Raw genomic sequence first — 19,285 nt, forward strand, 5'->3', positions numbered from 1 at the left:
AAAAAGTTTTTTTTTTTCCCCTAAACTTATTTAAGAGGAAGAATTAGAGAGAGAGAGAGGAGAGGCCTCTGTGTGCTGATTCTCTGCCGAGATGGCCGCAGTGAAGGGGCTGGGCCAGGCTGGAGCCAGGCGAGCCTCTGCGTGGCTACAGGGACCCACGAGCCTGGCCCTTCACTGCTGCTTCAGGCACACGAACTGAAGTGGGGCAGCAGGGTCTCCACGGTGCTCTCCAGGTGACTGCTTAACGCACTCTACCACCACTCTAGCCTTCCCGTTGGTTTTTGACTGTGGAACATCAAAGTGCAAGCCTGTGTGTGGATGAGCACACCCGGAGTGTGGTTAGGGTTTGAAAGGTGACAGGTAGAATTCTCTAGAACAGACAGGTACTACAGGTTCTAGCAGTCCAGGTGTGGGTGTTAGGGCTCTGGGAGCCTGCAGAGTAATTCCCCTGAGGTGGGGCCGGAGTAGCCCTGGGCACAGGAGCTGCTCACGTTCCCTGAGGCTTGGGAAGGCTCTGGAAGGTGTGGAAGGTGTTTGTGGCTGGGGGCTGACAGAACCTCCACACAGACTGTGCCAGTTCAAAGGTGGGAGCGTCATGTCCATCCCCTCTCCTTTAGGTCCTGCCCGCCGTCCTAAAGCCGTCTGCTCACACAGTGTCTGTGTGGCCCTGCTCTGGGCTCCCCCTCCAGCCCCACTGAGATCGCCTTCTCAGAAATACCCCTGCGGCCTCTTCACTTCCCAGAGAACCACAGCTTGTGGGAAGTCCTGCAGGACGGAGCTGCGAGCTAGCAGACAGCACACGGTCCCTAAGGGCAGTGTACCTGGACTGTGAGAGCCGGCAAGGGCCTCAGCTGTGCTGCAGTGCAGCCCCGCTCAGCTCTCAGGGAACAGCCATTGCTGCGGCCTGCGTTGTGGTGTAGTGGGCTACACTGCTGCTTAGGCTCCTCATCCAAAGTGCAGGTCCCAGTCCCACCTGCCATGTTAGTGTGCCTGGGAAGGCAGCAGGTCCTGCGGTCCATGGGGGACACCAGCTGGGGGTTCTGGCTCCTGGCTTGGTCCTGCTCCAGCCCTGTTAGTTGTGACCTGTCCAGGGGCATCAGTAGATGGGAGGTCAGTCTCTCTCCTCTCTGACTGCAAGAGCAAGTGGGTTAAGCCTCTGCCGCCACACTCCTTGTGAGCACTGATTGCAGTCCTGGCAGGTCCCTGGGCCCCTGCACCCATGTGGGAGACCTGGAGGAAACTCTTGGCTACTGGCTTTGAACTGGTCCAGCTCTAGCCATTTGTGGCCACTTGAGGAATAACCCACAGATGGTAGATTCTGTCCTTCTCTTTGTTAATTCTGCCTTTCAAGTAAAAAATAATATTAATTCTTATATTTAAAAAGGACTACAAAACTAAAATAATAGTAATAAAAGGAGGACCCATCATGGTAGCCTAGTGGCTAAGGTCCCTACTTTACATATGCCTGAATTTCATATGGGTACCAGTTTGTATCCTGGCTGTTCCGCTTCCCACGCAGCTCCCTGCTTGGCGTCTGGGAAAGTAGTGGAGGGTGTCCAAAACCTTGGGACCCTGCACCCGCGTGGGAGACCCAGAAGAGGCTCCTGGCTCCTGGCTTTGGATTGGCTCAGCTCTGGCTGTTTCAGCTACTTGGTTAGTGAACCAAAAGGCAGAAGATTTTTTTCGCTCTCTCTCTCCTTCTCTCTGTAAATTTGCCTTTACAATAAATAAATAAATAAATAAATAAATAAATAAATAAATAAATCTTTAGGAAAATGAAAAGGAAGAAAGTTAAAGGGAGACCTATCCCCTAATTAACTGCCCAAGGGGTCATGGTGGCTGGGACTGAGCCAGTCTGAAGCCAGGAGCCGAAAGCTGCGTCCAGGTCTCCCTTATGGGTGGTAAGACCACTGGGGCTATCCTCTGCTGCTTTCCCAGGCCGTGAGCAGGGAGCTGGATACGATGTGGCCAGCCAGGTTTCTAATTCTCCCCCAAATGTGCTGCTGGCATTTCAAGTGGTGGCTTTATGCATTATACCACAACACCCATTCCAAATAAATACACCTTTTAAAAACTACATATATATTTTAAATTGGAAAGGCAGATATACAAACAGCAGGAGAAACAGAGAAAGGTCTTCTGGCTGCTGGTTCACTCCCCAAGTGACTGCAACAGCTGGAGCTGAGTTGATCCAAAGTCAGGAGCCAGGAGCTTCTTCCGGGTCTCGCACGCGGGTGCAGGGTCCCAAGCCTTTGGGCCATTCTCCACTGCTTTCCCAGGCCACAAGCAGAGAGCTGGATGGGAAGTGGGGCTGCCGGGATTAGAACAGGTGTCCATATGGGATCCAGGCGCTTTCAAGGCAAGGACTTTAGCCGCTAGGCCACTGCCCCGGGCCCCCAAAAAACATCTTTTTTTAAAAAAAATAAGAAAACAAAACAAAGATAGGCTGGGCTTGAGCAGCTTTGTGGGCGGGAGGAGGGTGTCTGGGGGCGGGAGGAGCGTGTCTGTGGGGGAGGAGGGTGTCTGTGGGGGAGGAGGGTGTCTGGGGGCGGGAGGAGGGTGTCTGTGGGGGAGGAGGGTGTCTGTGGGCGGGAGGAGGGTGTCTGGGGGCGGGAGGAGGGTGTCTGTGGAGGAGGAGGGTGTCTGTGGGCGGGAGGAGGGTGTCTGGGTGGGAGGAGGGTGTCTGGGCGGGAGGAGGGTGTCTGTGGGGGAGGAGCGTGTCGGGAGGAGGGTGTCTGGGTGGGAGGAGCGTGTCTGTGGGGGAGGAGCGTGTCTGGGGGAGGAGGGTGTCTGGGGGAGGAGCGTGTCTGGGTGGGAGGAGGGTGTCTGGGTGGGAGGAGGGTGTCTGGGTGGGAGGAGCGTGTCTGGGTGGGAGGAGCGTGTCTGGGGGAGGAGGGTGTCTGGGGGAGGAGGGTGTCTGGGCGGGAGCGGCCACGCAGTGAGAGGACAGGAGGCCCTGGGCATGTGGAGTGGCTACTCCCAGTCTGGTTTTTGTTGACAGTTGGTGTTTTGGGGGCCGTCATTGTGGTGTAGCAGATAAAAGCAGTGCCTCGCTCACCTGCATCCATGTGGGCCCTGCTTGGTGTCCGGTTGCTGTACTTCTGATCCAGCTCCCTGCTCATGGCCTGGGAAAAGCAACGCAAGATGGACCAAGGCTTTGGACCCTGTGCCCACATGAGAGCCCAGAATGAAGTTCCTGGCCTCTGGCTGCAGTCGGCCATCTGGAAAGTGGATCAGCAGATGGAAGATATTTCTGTCTTTTCATCTCTCTCTCTCTCTAGCTCTTTGAAATAAATGCTTTTTTAAAATTAATTTATCTTATTTATTTGAGAGAGCTACAGAGAGAGGAGACAGAGAAAGATCTTCCATCTGCTGGTTTACTCCCCAAATGGTTGCAGTGGCCAGGGCTGGGCCAGGGTGAAGCCAGGAGTTTCAGCGGGGCCTCCCATGTGGGTCAAGGTGCCCAAACGCTTCAGCCATCGAGCTTCCTGCACATTAGCCAGGGTACAAATGGGTGCCCACGTGGGATGCAGGTTTACAGGTGGTGGCATTACCTGCTGGCCACAGTGCTGGCCCTTTAAAAAAATATGTCCTCTCCCCCTCCCCCCCGCCCCTTGGCTGAATCCTGGCCTTGCATATGCAGTATCCACACTGGGATCCCATGTGGGCACTGGTTCCAGGTCCTGGCAGCTCCACTTCCCATCCAGCTCCCTGCTTCTGGCCTGGGAAAGCAGTCGAGGACGGCCCAAAGCCTTGGGACCCTGCACCTGCTTCTGGCTTTGGATTGGCTCAGCTCTGACTGTTGTGGTCCACTTGGGCAGTGAACTAGTGGAAAGAAGATCTTTCTCTGTCTCTCTTCTCTGTAAATCTGCCTTGACAATAAAAAAAATTTTTTTAATCTTAAAAGAAGAAAGAAGGAAGGAAGTGAAAGAAAATTGATATCCTTTTGCAGCATAAAGCAACATTCCATAAATAATTTTAGAATTTGTTTTTCATAGCCTTAGTATGATTCTTTTAAATGAGTATTATGACTTTGACACTAAAGTAAAATCGCTCGTATTTTGGCTTTCTGTTAAACACATCTGCTGGGATGCAGGTCCAGTTATTTGGGTCAGACCTGGCAACAGTGCCACAGCCTTGAGGACATCTGTCCACGTGCCCAGCTGCTGGATCCCCAGGGAGGGCAGAACATGGCCATGTTAGCATGGAATGGGGCTGGCTCATGAGGGAGGGTCACCTTTCTTCTGTCCTTTCCTGGTGGCAGAGATTGGAGGAGGGGAGGGTGAGGCCTGGGGATGGGTGGGCCCCGAGTGGGACCCTGCCCTCCCCAGGTGGGGGTGGCCCCGAGCGGGACCCTGCCCTGCCCAGGTGTGGGGTGGGCCCCGAGCGGGACCCTGCCCTGCCCAGGTGGGGTGGCCCGGAGGACCCTGCCCTGCCCAGGTGGGGGTGGCCCGGGGGACCCTGCCCAGGTGGGGTGGCCCGGAGGACCCTGCCCTGCCCAGGTGGGGTGGCCCGGGGGACCCTGCCCTGCCCAGGTGGGGTGGCCCGGAGGACCCTGCCCTGCCCAGGTGGGGGTGGCCCCCAGGGGGACCCTGCCCTGCCCAGGTGGGGTGGCCCCGGGGGACCCTGCCCTGCCCAGGTGGGGTGGCCCGGGGGGGACCCTGCCCTGCCCAGGTGGGGTGGCCCCAGGGACCCTGCTGTACGCAGTGATGCCATTGTACTTTCTGTCCTGGCCTATTTCATACTGTAAAAAATCCACTGAACAACAACCACCACCTACGTCTGTCAGAATGGCCATCATCAGAAAGACAGGAAGTGACTAATGCTGGTGAGGATGTGGGGAAAGCGGGATGTTAGTACAGCTACGGTGGAAGACAGTGTGGAAGTTCCTTAGCCCAGTATTGGGTGTGCACCCTGAAGGAAGTGAGAGCAGCCTAACCAAGAGATGCTGCACTCCTGTCCGCCGCAGCATGCTCTGTAAGCCAGAAGCAGAACCAGCCTTGCGGTGTGCTAGTGTAGCTGGCACATGCACACATGGAGCGTTCCAAATGAGAGACGGACAGAGTGCACTCGTGCTTCCGGCTGGTTCAGTGCCCTTGTGTACGCCCAGCAGCGGCCAGCGCTGACCTAGGGGCTCTGGCTTGTTTTCTCATAGGGGTGGCAGGACTTCCGCCTCGTGGAGCAGCCCTGGCTGCGTAGGATCCAGAGCTGAAACCACGTACTTGGATGTGGGACGTGCCCTGAGCTGCCAGGCTAAACGCCTGCCCTGCACAGTGGAGAATCGTTCAGCCATGAAAACGCTTGCAAGCTTGTCTATGGCAGCGTGGGTGGAGGTTGAGGACATTGTGTTAAGTCAAATGGCCCAACTGAAGAGCAGAGCTACTGCGTGTTCTCCGCTGTGGAAGCAAGGCATGCCCAGGACTTCTCAGACAGGCGCTGGGGGTTGGGGGAGGGATAGAGGGAGCCCGATGCGGGGGGTGGGGGTCGGGCCGTCGTTAGCATGGGCGCCTGGTCTGCTGCTCAGATGTCAGTTTATTCCATAAACTGACATAAACTGGAGAGGGGCCTGAAGTCCACGACCCAGAGAGGGGGTGGGGAAGTTCCTTCCATGGGGTCCTATCATACTGCATGAGTATGGGCAGTCATTGTAGGTGAATAAAAAGGAAGGCAGTCCCGCCCCCTCTGCGTCTCCTTGTTAGTTGAAGGCAGCGTTCCTGGGGTGCTCCCCTGTCCTGTCCACATGGGGCTGGGAGTTGAAGGCAGCGCCCCTGGGATGCTCCCCTGTCCTTCTGTCCACACGGGGCTGGGAGTTGAAGGCAGCACTCGTGGGATGCTCCCCTGTCCTGTTGCACATGGGGCCCCAGGCCCAGGGCACTGAGGTCTCAGTTATGCCTGCTGAAAAAGTTCTGAGGACTGTCACTCCTGTGATGTTTGAGAGCAGGTGCTGGACAGCAGCAGTTTTCCTGTCCCCCATTGTCCCAGGACCAACTTGCTGACCCTAACGGTGTTGGGAGGAGCCACCACAGCAGGTGCTGGGAGCGTCCAGGAGAGTGGCCTGGACAGACGCTCCCTCCTGACCCCTTCAGGATGACGTTGGAACCTCTCGGTCAGCGCTGCCCTGCCTGATGACCTGGGCAGAGCCTGCGAAGGCCGGGAGCTGTGCCTGTGGGGACAGAACCTCCACGTTGGTAAGAAGCGGGTGCCTCAGGAAGGGTTAACATCTCCCAGCGAGAAAGCAGCACCAGGCTCTGCCAGTGCAGCCTGTGAGCCAGCGCTAGCGGTGCCTCCCCTCCCCCAGGAGGCCGGGAATGGGGGTGGTAGGAGGGGCCGCTGTGATTGCATTCATGGAAATGAGCCTGCGAGGAGCTGCACGCCCCGGGTGTCAGCCGCGGCCCTGCGCTCCCCTCTCCGGGTCCACGCCAGCCCTCCCCGCCAGCCGCTGCTCGTTTCCACTCGCACAGTGCTCCACTCGGCCTTTGTCTCCTCCGGACGCCTCCTGTGCCCTTGCGTGCTGGCACACACGCACTGTCCGAGCTCCCGGGAGCCTGGGCCTGCGGGCTCACCAGACAGAGCCACCATGGCCTCTGACGTGGAGAGCTGCGACCGGCCGAGGCTTTGATGTTGCTGCCCAGGGCTTGCCAGGACACTGGGGCCTCAGGAGAGGGGTAAGAGGCTGGAGGATGGTGTGCGAGTTGCCTGCCTGCCTTCCCCGGCTGGCTGCCGGCTGCCAGCTGCTGGAGCTGGGGTGAGCAGCGTCTCTCTGCATGTGTGTGGCCTGCGTTCCCCAGTGTCTGCTCTCTAGGGCACTGTGCGGGTGCCTCCTGGTTTGGGCACAGGCATTCGGTGTTGTTTCCCGGGTCTCAGACTAGGCCCAGCTTTGGTGAGGTTCAAATGGGATCGCAGAAAGTGGAGGGGGAAATTCCGGGTAGTCCTGTCCCCTCTGGATGTGCCGGCCAGGCATCCTTGTTTACTGATTCAGGCCTCCGAACCCTTCCTGGGCCCTGGAGCGCTCTGTCCAGCAGTACGCTGCAGGATGCCATCGGAGGGAGAATGTGTTTGTAGTGGATCGCGTGAGGGTGAAGTGGGGGAGAACTGACTTCTGAAACTCCAGCCCGGCCTCTGCTTTAGACACAGGAGTGCGGTGGCCGGGCTGCAGCGGTCAGGCGCGGGGCGTGGCCCTGCATCTCCTACCCCTGCTGGAGGGGGGACGGTTGCTGACAGTGGGGTGCCCTTCCAGGCCTTGCCCTAGAGCTGGGAAGGCTTGTGCTCATCGCGGGGTGCTTGTTGAGTGTCCACAGTCCCGTGACCTTTGGGAAAAAAACAAAGCAAACACAAGCCACGAATGGCCACAGATTCAGGTCTGAGCACTGCAGGGTCAGGTGCTGCTGCGCGGGGAGGCTCTGGAAAGGATCGTTGGCTAGGTTTTAAAATGCTCTTATGGAGAGCAGAGGTTAGCAGTGCCAAATTTGTGGAATAAAATTTTGTGACTTAGTTTCTGTTACTACATTGAAATTTGACCTCATAATATGCAAAGTTAAGTCTTGCAGATCTGGGTTTTTTTAGATAGAATATGTGTATGATAAGTCGGTAAAATTCTTTCCTTTTATGGGATCGTTTATGGGAACTTTTTAATATTCGTTCTCTTGGCAGTGAAGGTCTGTGCTAAATACAGGACCCTCACCTCCCCGTGGGGAGGGGTCCTGATGCCCAAGGAAACAGAGTGACAACCTGGGCAACCCGGAGCTGTGGCGCCTGGTTCCTGGGTGCTGAGTGAGTGGGCAGCTGGTGGGGGAGACGGCTGTGTGGCTGGGACGAGGAGCAGAGTCTGTGCGGTGTGGCGAGAAAGGTCACTGTGAGAAACTGGGTTCCAGTGATCCTGTCGGTACCTCTCCTCCGCTGGCCAGGGGCTCCCTCTGTCCTGGGGCGCATGACTGCTCAGATCCTGTGCAGCTTGGAGGTAAGACACTTTAAAGTGCTCTGGACAGACGTCACATCCTCCTTGCTCGGGAAAGGACTAGGGAAGCAGGTGCTAGAAGTTAGACGATTGCTATGAAACTTGTGATTAATTGTGATACAGTATGTAGAGCATTACATAACCATCTTAGTGACGGTAAGGGTTGCGCTCAGTGGTGGTGAACATTCACATTGCTGTGCAGTCAGGGCTCCAGAATGGTTTTATCTTGCAGAGCTGAAGCTCAGTCCCCATCAGCACACCCCTTCTGCCTCCCTGGCCCTCCGTGCCTGTGGCGTGCACAGTGGGATCCTGCGAAGCGTCCCCGCTGTCGTTGGCTTACGCCACGCAGTGCTTGTCCTCAGGGTTCACTCATGGTGACACGTGTCCTGGCTTCCTGCCGAGGGCGGAAGTGGAGAAGGGGCCGTTCTGGGTTTGACACGGTAGGGAGGAAGGGTCCCGCTGTCTCAGCACTGACACTTCGCTGAAGGCGTGAGCGTGTCAGCACATGGCCGTGAGAGGTCCCCGGTGGAGCCCCCGAATCATTGCCAGGGTTTGTCTTGGGTGTCTGTCCCGGCTCTGTGAGCCCCTGCCGCCCCCCCGGGGAGAGTTGTGTGAGGGTCCGAGGGTCCAAGGCTCTCGGCGAGGCACCTGTGGCTGCAGCCTGGTCCGCAGCGCTTGCTGTCTCTCCCCGCCCTGCTGCGCTGTTCTGCTGTGTCTCCCTGCTCTGCCTCACTGAGCGTTCCCCCGAGTGTGCGTGCCGAGTGGAGGCGCCCGGAGCACCCTGCTCAGAACCCTGACTTGGACTGTCTGCTCTGAGGAGCCGACAGGTAAGTCACCTGCCTGAGGTCACAGAGCTGTGTGCCCAGTGGCAGCTCCTGACCCCTTCTAGAAAGTGCGTGCGGGGCCCTCTCTCCCCGTTCCCTGAGGACTTCCTGATGTCACGGCCCCGCATGGAGAGACCAGCTCTGCCTGCGGTGTGTGTTGGCTCACTGGTGACAGAGCTGCAGAGATGAAAGAAACAGCTGTACAAGCGAAGGTGTCTTGGCACGCACGGGGCACCCCCTTGTGCCAGCACCCCCTTGTGCCAGTGGTCCTATCTCCCCGGCCTTCATCTAGTCTTCACACCTGCACATGCAGCAGAGAACAGCTCTGTACAGCAGGCTGGAACCAAGCCCCAAGGAGTCAGCAGTGCGCTGGCCATGGCGTGGCCCCCACGTTCTTTCTAGTACTCTGAAGTCGTAGAAGTTGTAAGTTGGGCCTGGTGCGGTAACCTAGTGGTAAAAGTCCTCACTATGCACGTGCCAGGATCCCATATACATGCTGGTTCTAATCCTGGTGGCCGAGCTTCCCATCCAGCTCCCTGCTTGTGGCCTGGGAAAGCAGTCCAGGACAGCCCAAAACCTTGGGACCCTGCACCTGCGTGGGAGACCCGGAAGAAGTTCCTGACTCCTGGCTTCGGATTGGCTCAGGTCCGGCTGTTGTTTCTCTTTTTGTCTCTCCTCCTCTCTGTATATGACTGTGCAATAAAAATATAATAAATTTTTTTTAAAAAAGTTGTAAGTCACCAGATAATGCACACACACCCCTGCGGAGAGGAGAGGGTCGGGTGCCAACAGGGGCTCAGCCTGCCCAGCCTGGGCCCTGGGCGGGCCGTCCCAGAGGAGGGAGGACCTCCCTCCTGGCCCTCGGAAGAAGTGCTGCTTCCGAATAGCCACTTGTCCCCAGAGCGTGAGGACGACAGCGAGAGCGCTCCTGGGGCTGGGTGTGTGTGAGTGAGGAGCCTTCAGGCCTGTGTGGCAGCTTGTGGCAGCAGCCCCCAGGACTGGTTTGGAGCCGGGAGTGATGTGCACGGGTGCGCTGCGGCTTGACTGAGGCATTACTCGTGGGTCCCACAGATGGGATAAGGCGGCCCTTTCTGTTGTTGGACCGCCTGCTGGCCTGCTGTCTTTGCTGGTTTCATCCTTCTGTTTCTTCCTTGAGAGGCACGTGCTGCAAGGAGTGTGCCTCAATGGAAGGCAGGTGGCGGCAGGGTGACCCTGGAGCCTGCTCGGAGCCTCACAGCCTGTCTTGGACCCTGCCTCCCGCACCTGCAGGGCCTTCGCAGAGCACGGCCAATTTGTGCAGCGGCTGCTGCGCCTCTGCCAAAGGGGGCTGTGTTCCCAGTGACACCCCACGGGGCATCTCTGGGTGCAGGCTGGGACCAGCTGAGGGGCTGGCAGGGCTGCAGCCCAGAGCCCGCCGTGGGCTCACGTAGCGTCCCCTGCCCCTTTAAGGCATTCTCCTTTGTGCACACTGCCTGGAACCCATTTCAGCTCTGGGTTTCTGCCATTGTTAGAATCTGCAAAGCAACATTTAAATAAATAAATGAAAGCTTTCCTTGTGTGGCTTTTCTGTTCACAGCTGAGCACAGTGCCCTGGTTGTTTCTGTCCCTTTAATCTCCTGGGTGAATTGGAACCTTGGAAAGAAAGGGTGAGGGGGATGACGCTCGACCAGCCCCTGCCTGCCTGCTGGACACCTTGCAAATTAACCTCTGTAGGACCTTCCACCCTGGGCCAGGTACTGGGACAGCTTTCTTTCCGATCAGCTCCGCTGTGTTTAGGTTGGTGGCAAGGACAGCCTGCTGTCCTTCCCAGTAGCCGTTCTTAAAGAGAAAAGGGCTTAGTGCCTCCCTGGCACCTAGGCATGGCTGCAGCACGGGGCAGTGTGTGTGTGTGTGGGCGGTTGCTTGGCCATCTGGCCCCATCAGGCAGGTGGGAGGGCAGCGTGCACCAAAGGCCTTCCCGGCTCCCTGGGCCTGGCGCCCTGGGCCTGGCCCCTCTGTGACCCCCGGCGTCTGAGGCGGTCCCACCTCTTGCTCTCTGAGATATGGTTATTGCCGATTCTTCGTGCAGTGAAAAGTGAAATGCAGTATTTTGTCTTTGGAATTTTTTTTCCTTATTCTTATAAGCAACTTAAGAATGAAGATTTAAATTTAAGAAGTGGTATTGCAGTGATAAATTTATGGAGAGGAAAACACGTTTGTTAAAATGTTTGATTTTTCCCTCACCTCAGAGTCAAATTTCACTAGAAACTTGAGATCCAAGTAGCATTTCCCCAGGTTCTTAACATGTTCAGAAAGAAAATGCAACAGCATTATGATGTAAGGTGACAAAGCTTGAGACAAGAAAGTAACGTAGAAATCCTGTGTTCAGTGTCAGGGATCAGAATTAATCCAAGTCATCTAACTGCGGGTTGGTCAGCCTCGCCTGTGCTCCGACTTACAAGGCTGCCTAGCTGGACGAAGCCGCACACGGACAATTGTATTATTTGTTTTCAAAGGGCCATGGTACTGCTGTGCGTGTGCGTGCGTGTGCGTGTGTGTGTTTTGTTTCAAGTAAGTCTTGGGGCTCACCCACCCCTCTATCTGGTCCCGAGCGAGTCTTGGGGCTCGCCTGCCCCTGTCCCGAGCGAGTCTTGGGGCTTACCGCCCCCTGTCCGTCCCAAGCAAGCCATCTCACTGGGCTCCTGGTGGCCCTGTCTTCGTGGTGTGTGCTGGCCGGTTATCTTGTCTAAGTCAAGCTACCCCTGACACAAGTAGCCTCTGTTCATCCTTTCTTCTTCATTTCTGGTACTTTGTCACCATCTTTTGTTGTGCATATCTCTCCACTTTGCCCCCTTCTCCAACTCCAAGTTCATAGCAAATAGCTTTTGCTTTTTAACCTGGGTTAGTCCTTCATACATCATCTACAGGGTACAACTTAGCAAGCAGCAAACAGTACGGGAGAGTTGTGGCCACGGCCTGCCTTGCTGTGTCCTCTGAGCCCTGCCCAGCAGCACCCCATGGTCTGTGCTGATTCTACGGGTGACTGGTGGCACGCCTTCCATGGTTTCCTTCAGCTTTGTTCCAAGGTGAGGGGAAGCGAGTGGTGTTCGTCTCACACCCCCGCAGCAGCTGTCCCCTTGCTGGGCTGACCTGGCCTGAGGGGGCCTGCCACCCTTGGGTGCCTCATTGAGCCGGCTTCCCTGTCTCTGTGGCTTCCCTCTCCTCAACCAACTCCTGTCTGACCTTGGGTGGCCAACATGATGGCTGCGCCCAGGTCAGAGGACGTGGCCGTAGGAGGTTGAGGCTGCCCTCCACAGTGGCCGTGGTGGTGTTGTCTTCCAGCCTAGACTCCTCCCTCCTTGGGGGGCTCAGACTGGGGGCCCCGCTTCCCCCCAGGGAGGTCTGGGGGTCTTCTGACTTAGGTGTCTTCCAGCCTTTTTGTTCTGTGTTCTACAGGAGTGCCTTAGTTTGTCGTTTAGTTCTCTTACGGACTTCCTCTGATTAGGGAAGGGCCTTGAGAGGCAGAGACTTGTTTAATTTCCGAGCAATTGTTCTTGCTGTCTTACTGTATCTTTTTCAGTTTCCTAATCTTTTAAAGTTGTCTCTTCTTCCTTAATAGTCTGTTTTTTACCAGCTGGGTCTTTCGGTCTCCTGTCTTAATTTTTCTTGCTCATACTGTGGGTCTGGTTATCTCTGCAATAAACTGAAGCCATGATGAGTTGAGTGTCAACTCCGCGCATGGGCTGACCTGGTGGACTGGGAGCGTTTGCTTTCGGGCCAAGTGGGCAAGAGCCCACACAGCATGGGGTATACCTGTGTCCCCAGTGGAGGAGGGCAGGGGCCTGGCCCTGAGCACCAGCGCCCAGTGCTGGCCTGAGTTGGCTCTGCAAGTCTCTGGCGTGCTCAGCCTGGGCAGTGTTCTAGAAGGGTTAGCCCTTGGCCTTTGTCTCTAGGTTCTGCCCATGGGCCGTGCCCCCATGTTGTCTCTGTGGGTATGTGGATTCTTTCTTTGCCTCGTCTTTTTTAAAAACAGTATCTTGGATGCTGGAGGACTGCAAGTATATTTTGAATTTACAATACAAAAATTAGATTGCGATCTTGTACAAAACTTGTCATGTGTGAATACTAACCCAGAGTGGCTCAGTGCTTCGATTCTGAAAGGAAGGCAACTGCCGGTTTCTAGCTTAGAATGATTGAAAAAGAAATAAAAAGGTTTTCCGGGCACCAGCGGTGCTGAGCACGAGGGTTTGTTCCCAGTGGCTCTGGTCTCCCGTTGAGCTTCCATGTGGTCTTGCCTCTGCTTGGTAAACCCTTGTCTTGGTCTGGGTGAGGCCAGCTCGGGACCTCCCACATCACATCCCCATGGTCGGGGGCCTCGTGACCCTGTGGCTTCAACGAGGTTTCACTTCCGGACCGTCAGGGAATCTGTTCTCCGTGCTGTTCTGGAACAGGTGTGATGTGTTTGCCCTGAGGAGAGCTGGCCGGCCGTGAGGTTTGGCCTTTTCCTGGAGTACACTGTCTTCTCCGAGATGCTGTTGGAGCCCCTTCTTGTGGAGCGGGTGATCTTCTGGAATCTCAGGGTGGCTGCCTCTTTCAGCCTTAAAGTAGGGGAAATTGGGGCAAGCGTGGTGATGTAGCAGTGTAATCTTCCGCCTGCTCCATCTGCATCCCACATGGGCACTGGTTTGTGTCCTGGCTGCTCCATTTCTGATCCATCTCCCTGCTTATGACCTGGGAAAGCAGCAGAAGACACCTCAAATCCTTGGAACCCTGCACCCACATGGGAGACCCAGAAGAAGCTTCTGGCTCCTGGCTTCAGATCAGCTTGGCTCTGGCCATTGTGACCATTTAGGGAGTGAGCCAGCAGATAAAGATCGCTCTCTCTCCATCTCTCCTTCTCTCTGTAGATCTGCATTTTAAACAAAAAATAAATGAATAAATCTTTTTTTACAGCAGAACATTTTCAGACCACAGGACTTAAGGTATTAGGTGGGCTGTTGCGTCAGTGTAGTGGGCTGCAGCTGCTTTTAAGAAAACAGCTTGTGATACCGCGGAACGTACCAGTGCATCACCTGCGAGGTGGAGCTTGGGCCCTAATGGAAACGCGTTTCTGGTTGTGGCTGATGGAGAAGTTCAAAAGGCATTTTCTAGAGAAGGATGAATGCAATGGAGAGAAGCACGGATCGGGCTGGTGTGGTGGTGTAGCCGGTTAATCCTCCAGCTGGGACACAGCATTCCATGTGGATGCCAGGTGTCCGTTGCTCCTTGCTTGACTGGGGGAGCAGTGGAAGATGACCCTAGTGCCCGGGCCTCCTGCCAGCCACATGGGGACTGAAAGAAGGTCCGGGCTCCTCACCTGGCCCAGCCCTGGCCATCGTGGCCATCTGGGCAGCAAGTGATTCAGCAGACGGAAGATCTGTCTATCTCTCTTCCTTACTCTGTAATTCTGTCTTTCAAATAAATTAAAAAAATTTTTTTTTTCTTAAAGGAATATGTGTTGGAGCCAGCACTGTGGTAGAGTTGGTTTAGCCACCACCTGTTACGCCATTAGCCAGTGCCAGTTCATGTCCGAGCTGCCTTACTGCTGATCCTGTATTCCCTGACAGAACCTGGGAAAGCAGCAGATGATGGCCCAAGTCCTGGGGTGCCTGCCGCCCAGAGTGGGGTGAATACGGCTCCTGGCTTCAGCCGTGGGAAGTGAGCCAGCAGGTGGGAGAGCCTCTGTTCCCCTCTCTTTGTGGGTGTTGGGGGGCAGCAGGGTAAGCCAGTGTAGAGGACGGTGACACCCTGTGCAGACACCCTGGCCCTGCCTCCTGGGCCCTCTGCCCCCAGCTTGGGGCCTGAGGGGGTGCCCCTCGGGCTAGCGGCTTCTGTCTCACCCTCTCTGTCACTCTGCCTTTAAAATAAGTAAGTAAATAAGAGAAAGGTGATGCCTTTGTCCTCACTGTGGTCTGTGGTCTCTCTTGCTTTCCTGAGTAACTTTTGTGAACTGTCCTGGGGCAGTGGCTGCTCCCCAAATGCAGTGGCTTGGGTCCAGTGTCGCAGACAGCGGGTCTGGCATCCTGGCTGCTGGGATGGCCATTAGAACACTATGTCATGACTGCTAATTGATTAAAGAGATCTGCTCTTTTTGGAGGAAATCTGTATTTTGTACATTTAATATGTCTCAAACTGGGATGTTTCATTTCCCTGTCACTCGCAGGGCCTGTAGCCATAGTGCCCTATGTACAGGCATCTACCCAGAGGCCAGGGGACCCCCTGCTCTGCTCTGCTGTGGAGTGAGCAGAGGCCAGCTCTGGCATGTTTCTGCCGAGCCCTGGCAGGATCGTGAGTGTGCAGGCGCCACCTCCGCTGCTCTCCCCTTCTGTCCCCTTCTCTGCCTTTCTCTCCCCTCCCACAGTGTCAGTTACCCCAAGGAACTTGATGGAGGAGTCCAGGGATAGAGTTTCAGATGGGGTGATATGAAGAAGTCTCAGCTGTGCCTCTTGGACCTTACTGTTTGGGAATCTTTCATCCGTGACCTTGTGAGGAAGGAACAGGCCTGACGTTTGTGCAGGAGTCAGACCGCAGGGCGCACTGAGCACTTCCGTCCACCGGGAGAGGCGTTCCGTCGGGGCGTATGGAGGACAGTGTCCCTAGCTTGGTATGCCCATGGAAGAGGGCACTGCACTCTGCTTTGTGTCTTTGCCATGGCAGCCCTGTGTGGCCCGGAGTGACCTGTTGTGGTGTCCAGTTGTGTTGGAACTGAGATTCAAACTGGCGTGCCGGTGCCAGGGCTCGTTCCTGCTCACAGGGCCGCCTGGGAGGGCACCTGTCTGGGGAGGCAGGGGTGGTGAGAGCTGTGACCTGGGCAGTCAGTAACTTGGTTCTGATCACAGTGCATTTACAGACGCCCCGTCCAGAAGTCAGAAGGCCGTGCAGTGGTCCTTGTCCCGGGAGTTAGCATGATTTTTTGCTTCGGTGGATGTCTGTCGTTGTCACGTGATGATCGGAGAGACACAGGAGGGGCCCCTGCACGGATGGACACCCTGAATGCCCGCTGCGGACAGGGCCATATCTGGGAACACCCTGCAGGTCTCACGTGGGTGACAGGAGCCCAGTGGCTTCTAGCCTTTCCTGGGCTGGCAGCTGAAGACAGACATTCCATCAAGGGGTGGGGGCAGCTTAAAGCCCCCTGCTCCATTGGTCCTTTAACTCCTTCACACCATCGCATGCCAAAAGTCGCCCCAAAGTGCTTAGTCTGGTTCCTTCTGGGGGTCCTGGACCCCTTCCCTGTGGATATGCGTGGATGGTCAGCTCCATGAGGTAGCGCCGTTCCGTCACCGATCGCGGGAGGTGGGGGGTGAGGCCCGGGGACAGGGCTGTGCGGTGGGGGGCTCCTGGTGTGATGAGTTCAGACACCAGCTGTCACCCAGGGGACCCTTCCTCAGAACTCTCTGTGCGCTAAGGCTCCTGCCTATCGCCTGGGGAGAGCTGGTTGTTTCTGAGAGCGGCCCCCAACGCTGGTTGCCATTGTCCCTCCACGGCCCCACATTGTACCTTCATGCTGTGATGTGTGTGGCCTGAGTGATGTCCCCTTCTCTCGGTAGTGCCCGCTGACCTGACTGCAGAGGAGCGGCACGAGCTGCAGAACATCCGGCGGAGGAAGCAGGAGCTGCTGGCTGACATTCAGGTCAGGGGGCCTGGGTGTGGGGGACGGAGGGCCTGGCCGAGGCCTCAGGGCTGTGTGTGTGTGGGTGTGGGGGACGGAGGGCAGTGTAGACAGAGGGCATGGCCGAGGCCTCAGGGCTGTGTGTGTATGTGGGTGCTGGGGGACGGAGGGCAGTGTAGATGGAGGGCATGGCCGAGGCCTCAGGGCTGTGTGTATGTGGGTGCTGGGGGACGGAGGGCAGTGTAGACGGAGGGCATGGCCAAGGCCTCAGGGCTGTCTGCAGGGGTGGGGGGCAGTGGGCAGTATAGACAGAAGGAGTGGCCGTGGCCTTAGGGCTGTCTTCAGGGTGGTAGGACCTGTAGGCGGTGGGAGTGGTCGTGGCCTCCCTGGCCAGCGAACAGAACATGCTGTGGCCCGGCGCAGTCATGTCCGGGTCCCCCTCATCAGTCAGTTGGCGGGGCCAGAGGGAGTCCCGTGTCTGCCATGTCTTGAGCCATGTTTCTGTTGCTGTGTGTCCTGGGCTGGGCACACGCAGCTGGAGCTTCGGCCCCAGGCTCAGCGAGGCCGAGGTGCAGGGCCGTGCCCAGTCACTTCCTGGCCGGCTGGCTGGAGATTTGGGGGCTGTGGCTCTGAGCTCTGGGCTGTTTACAAAGTGAGGACGGAAGTGCCCGCTCCGGGGCTTGCCTGGCTGGGCGGTCAGGAGGGATTTGGTGTGTCTGCTGTTGCATTGACCTCATCCTGAGGAGGTCTGTCACTCTTGGATTTAGTAAGTTACTGATTTGTTCCAGAAGATGCTGTCGAAACAGCCATTTTCAGGGCACTCAGCATTTTCCATATGGTCTTGTGTCCTTAAGAATTTCTGCCCTAGACTCTTGGGAGCTAGACCTCCGTCCCCTGGAGTGCTCACTGCTTTGGAGGAACTGGGTATTTGCTGAATAGATGAGTTTTCCTAATTTGCTTGTTTGGATGTTCTTTTGTCTGGGTTGGTTTGGCTGGAGGGAGGCATGCAAGGTCTCAGAGGTTTTTACTTGGTCTGCGACTTCCTTGGTGGCCACTCTGGGCTGTCTTCTTCGCAGAGGCTGAAAGATGAGATAGCGGAAGTGGCCAATGAGATCGAACACCTCGGCTCCACAGAGGAAAGGTGAGTGCCCGCGCCGCCCGTGCTGCCCCCGGACCCGGGAAGGCTTGGACTGTAGGCTTCAGAGGCCCCGCACCGCTCGCTCGCGGCGTTGGTGTGGTTGGTTCTTCTGGTCCCCAGCGTGCTTTCTCCTTTGTGGAGAGGGGAGGTTGAACCACACGTTCAGTTCCCACCTGGATGGCACGCCATGCCATGCTGCCCCCCAGCACACTCGGCAGGGAACGTGGAGATGGGATTCCAGGGTAAGTGCTGGGGACTGTGTGTGTTCCAGGATGCTGAGACATCTGTGACTTTGAGAGTTCATTTTGGAATGGGGTTCCCAGACCAATTTTAACTAGTTCTGAGCTTGTCAGCTGGTTCTGTTCACTCTGTGTGCTTTGTTCAGCCTTAGTCTTCCTGTCTGGCTTCACAGCCCGTTGCATTTGTTGGCTTAACCCTGGGCTGGTGCTGCCCTCGGACTGATGGGGCTGTGGCACTCCCAAGAGAGCCAGCTCACCACTGTGCTCTGTGCTGTCAACTGCTGCCTGGCGCTACGGCTCTCAGATTTGCCACTTAAAAATCATTTCTCAAAAAGAAATGGATACATTTAAAATAGATGCCCTTATACAAGACCGATGTTAAAAGATACAACTAGGAGAAAATATTTGTGATTGTGTGTGTGTGTGTGTCAGAGACAGGACTTGCGTCCAACATCACGTGTAATTCAACAATGCCACCCCTGCTCAAACCTCAAACCAGAAAGGCTTGAGCAGAAGCAGCTGTGTGTGTGTTAGACACACAGGGTTACACCACTTACGTGACTAGCATGCCCTGGTATTGGGTGGGACACCACTCATGCCATGGAACTGAGTGCCAGTCACCTGGCATCGTGCTGCTGAGGGCAGCCATAGGTGCTGTGCACTTCTGGGTGCCGCTGTGACAGGCGCCCACTCCCTGCCTGCCCCTGTGGCCAGGTGGCAGCTAGGACCTCAGTTCTGGTCTCCTGCTGTCGCTCGCACCATCGTTTGCTGCCAGCTGGAGTCAGGAGCCAGAGCTGGGCAGTGGAAATATTGTAAAACTGTGCACAGCTTGGCAAACTTACTAAAAATTATTCAAATTACATTTAAAATCCATACATTAAATGATAGTAAAGTATACCTTGATAACTTTTTTTCTTAAAAATTTTAAAAAGATTTATTTATTTTTATTGGAAAGGCAGATACACAGAGAGGAAGAGAGACAGAGAGGAGGATATTCTATCCGTTGATTCACTCCCCAAGCAGCTGCAACAGCTGGAGTTATGCCGATCCAAAGCCAGATGCCAGGAACCTCTTTCAGGTCTCCCACGTGGATGCAGGGTCCCACAGCTTTGGGCCGTCCTCGACTGCTTTCCCAGGCCACAAGCAGGGAGCTGGATGGGAAGTGGAGCTGCCGGGATTAGAACTGGCACCCATATGGGATCCAGGTGCTTTCAAGGCGAGGACTTTAGCCAGCAGTCTACAGCACCAGGCCCTTTTTCTTAATTTTGTTGTTGCTTAAAAAAGAAAAAAACAACACTGATATAAGGTAAAAAAAAAAATTGAGTATGGAGCTGGGGTCAGGGTTTGACCAAATTGTGCCTGTTGATTAAAGAAAAATCCAATTAGATCGAGTTGTGGCACATACTGTAAGCCAGTGCTTGGGACACAGTCATTCCGTGAGAGTGTTGGCTTCAGTTCCAGCTCCCGCTCAGGCACCTGGGAGGGCAGGCGATGAGTGCT

At 55.9% G+C, this 19,285-nt stretch overlaps 1 protein-coding gene across 3 annotated transcripts in view; it reads left to right on the plus strand.

Annotated features, from left to right (window-relative positions):
• CYTH1 (cytohesin 1) overlaps positions 1–19,285 on the plus strand; it is a 74,438-nt gene that overhangs the window by 32,440 nt on the left and 22,713 nt on the right. For 2 of the 3 annotated variants that reach the window (XM_058675286.1, XM_036495946.2), the window contains exons 2-3: positions 16,347–16,429; positions 17,485–17,549. In XM_058675286.1, coding sequence (XP_058531269.1) covers positions 16,347–16,429; positions 17,485–17,549 — 148 coding nt within the window. Of the gene's footprint in view, positions 1–6,343; positions 6,666–16,346; positions 16,430–17,484; positions 17,550–19,285 lie in introns of those variants that run through there. The other variant, XM_058675287.1, reaches the window with a different exon arrangement.

The sequence above is a fragment of the Ochotona princeps genome, chromosome 17 (genome assembly GCF_030435755.1).
Source record: "Ochotona princeps isolate mOchPri1 chromosome 17, mOchPri1.hap1, whole genome shotgun sequence".
Lineage (NCBI taxonomy): Eukaryota > Metazoa > Chordata > Mammalia > Lagomorpha > Ochotonidae > Ochotona > Ochotona princeps.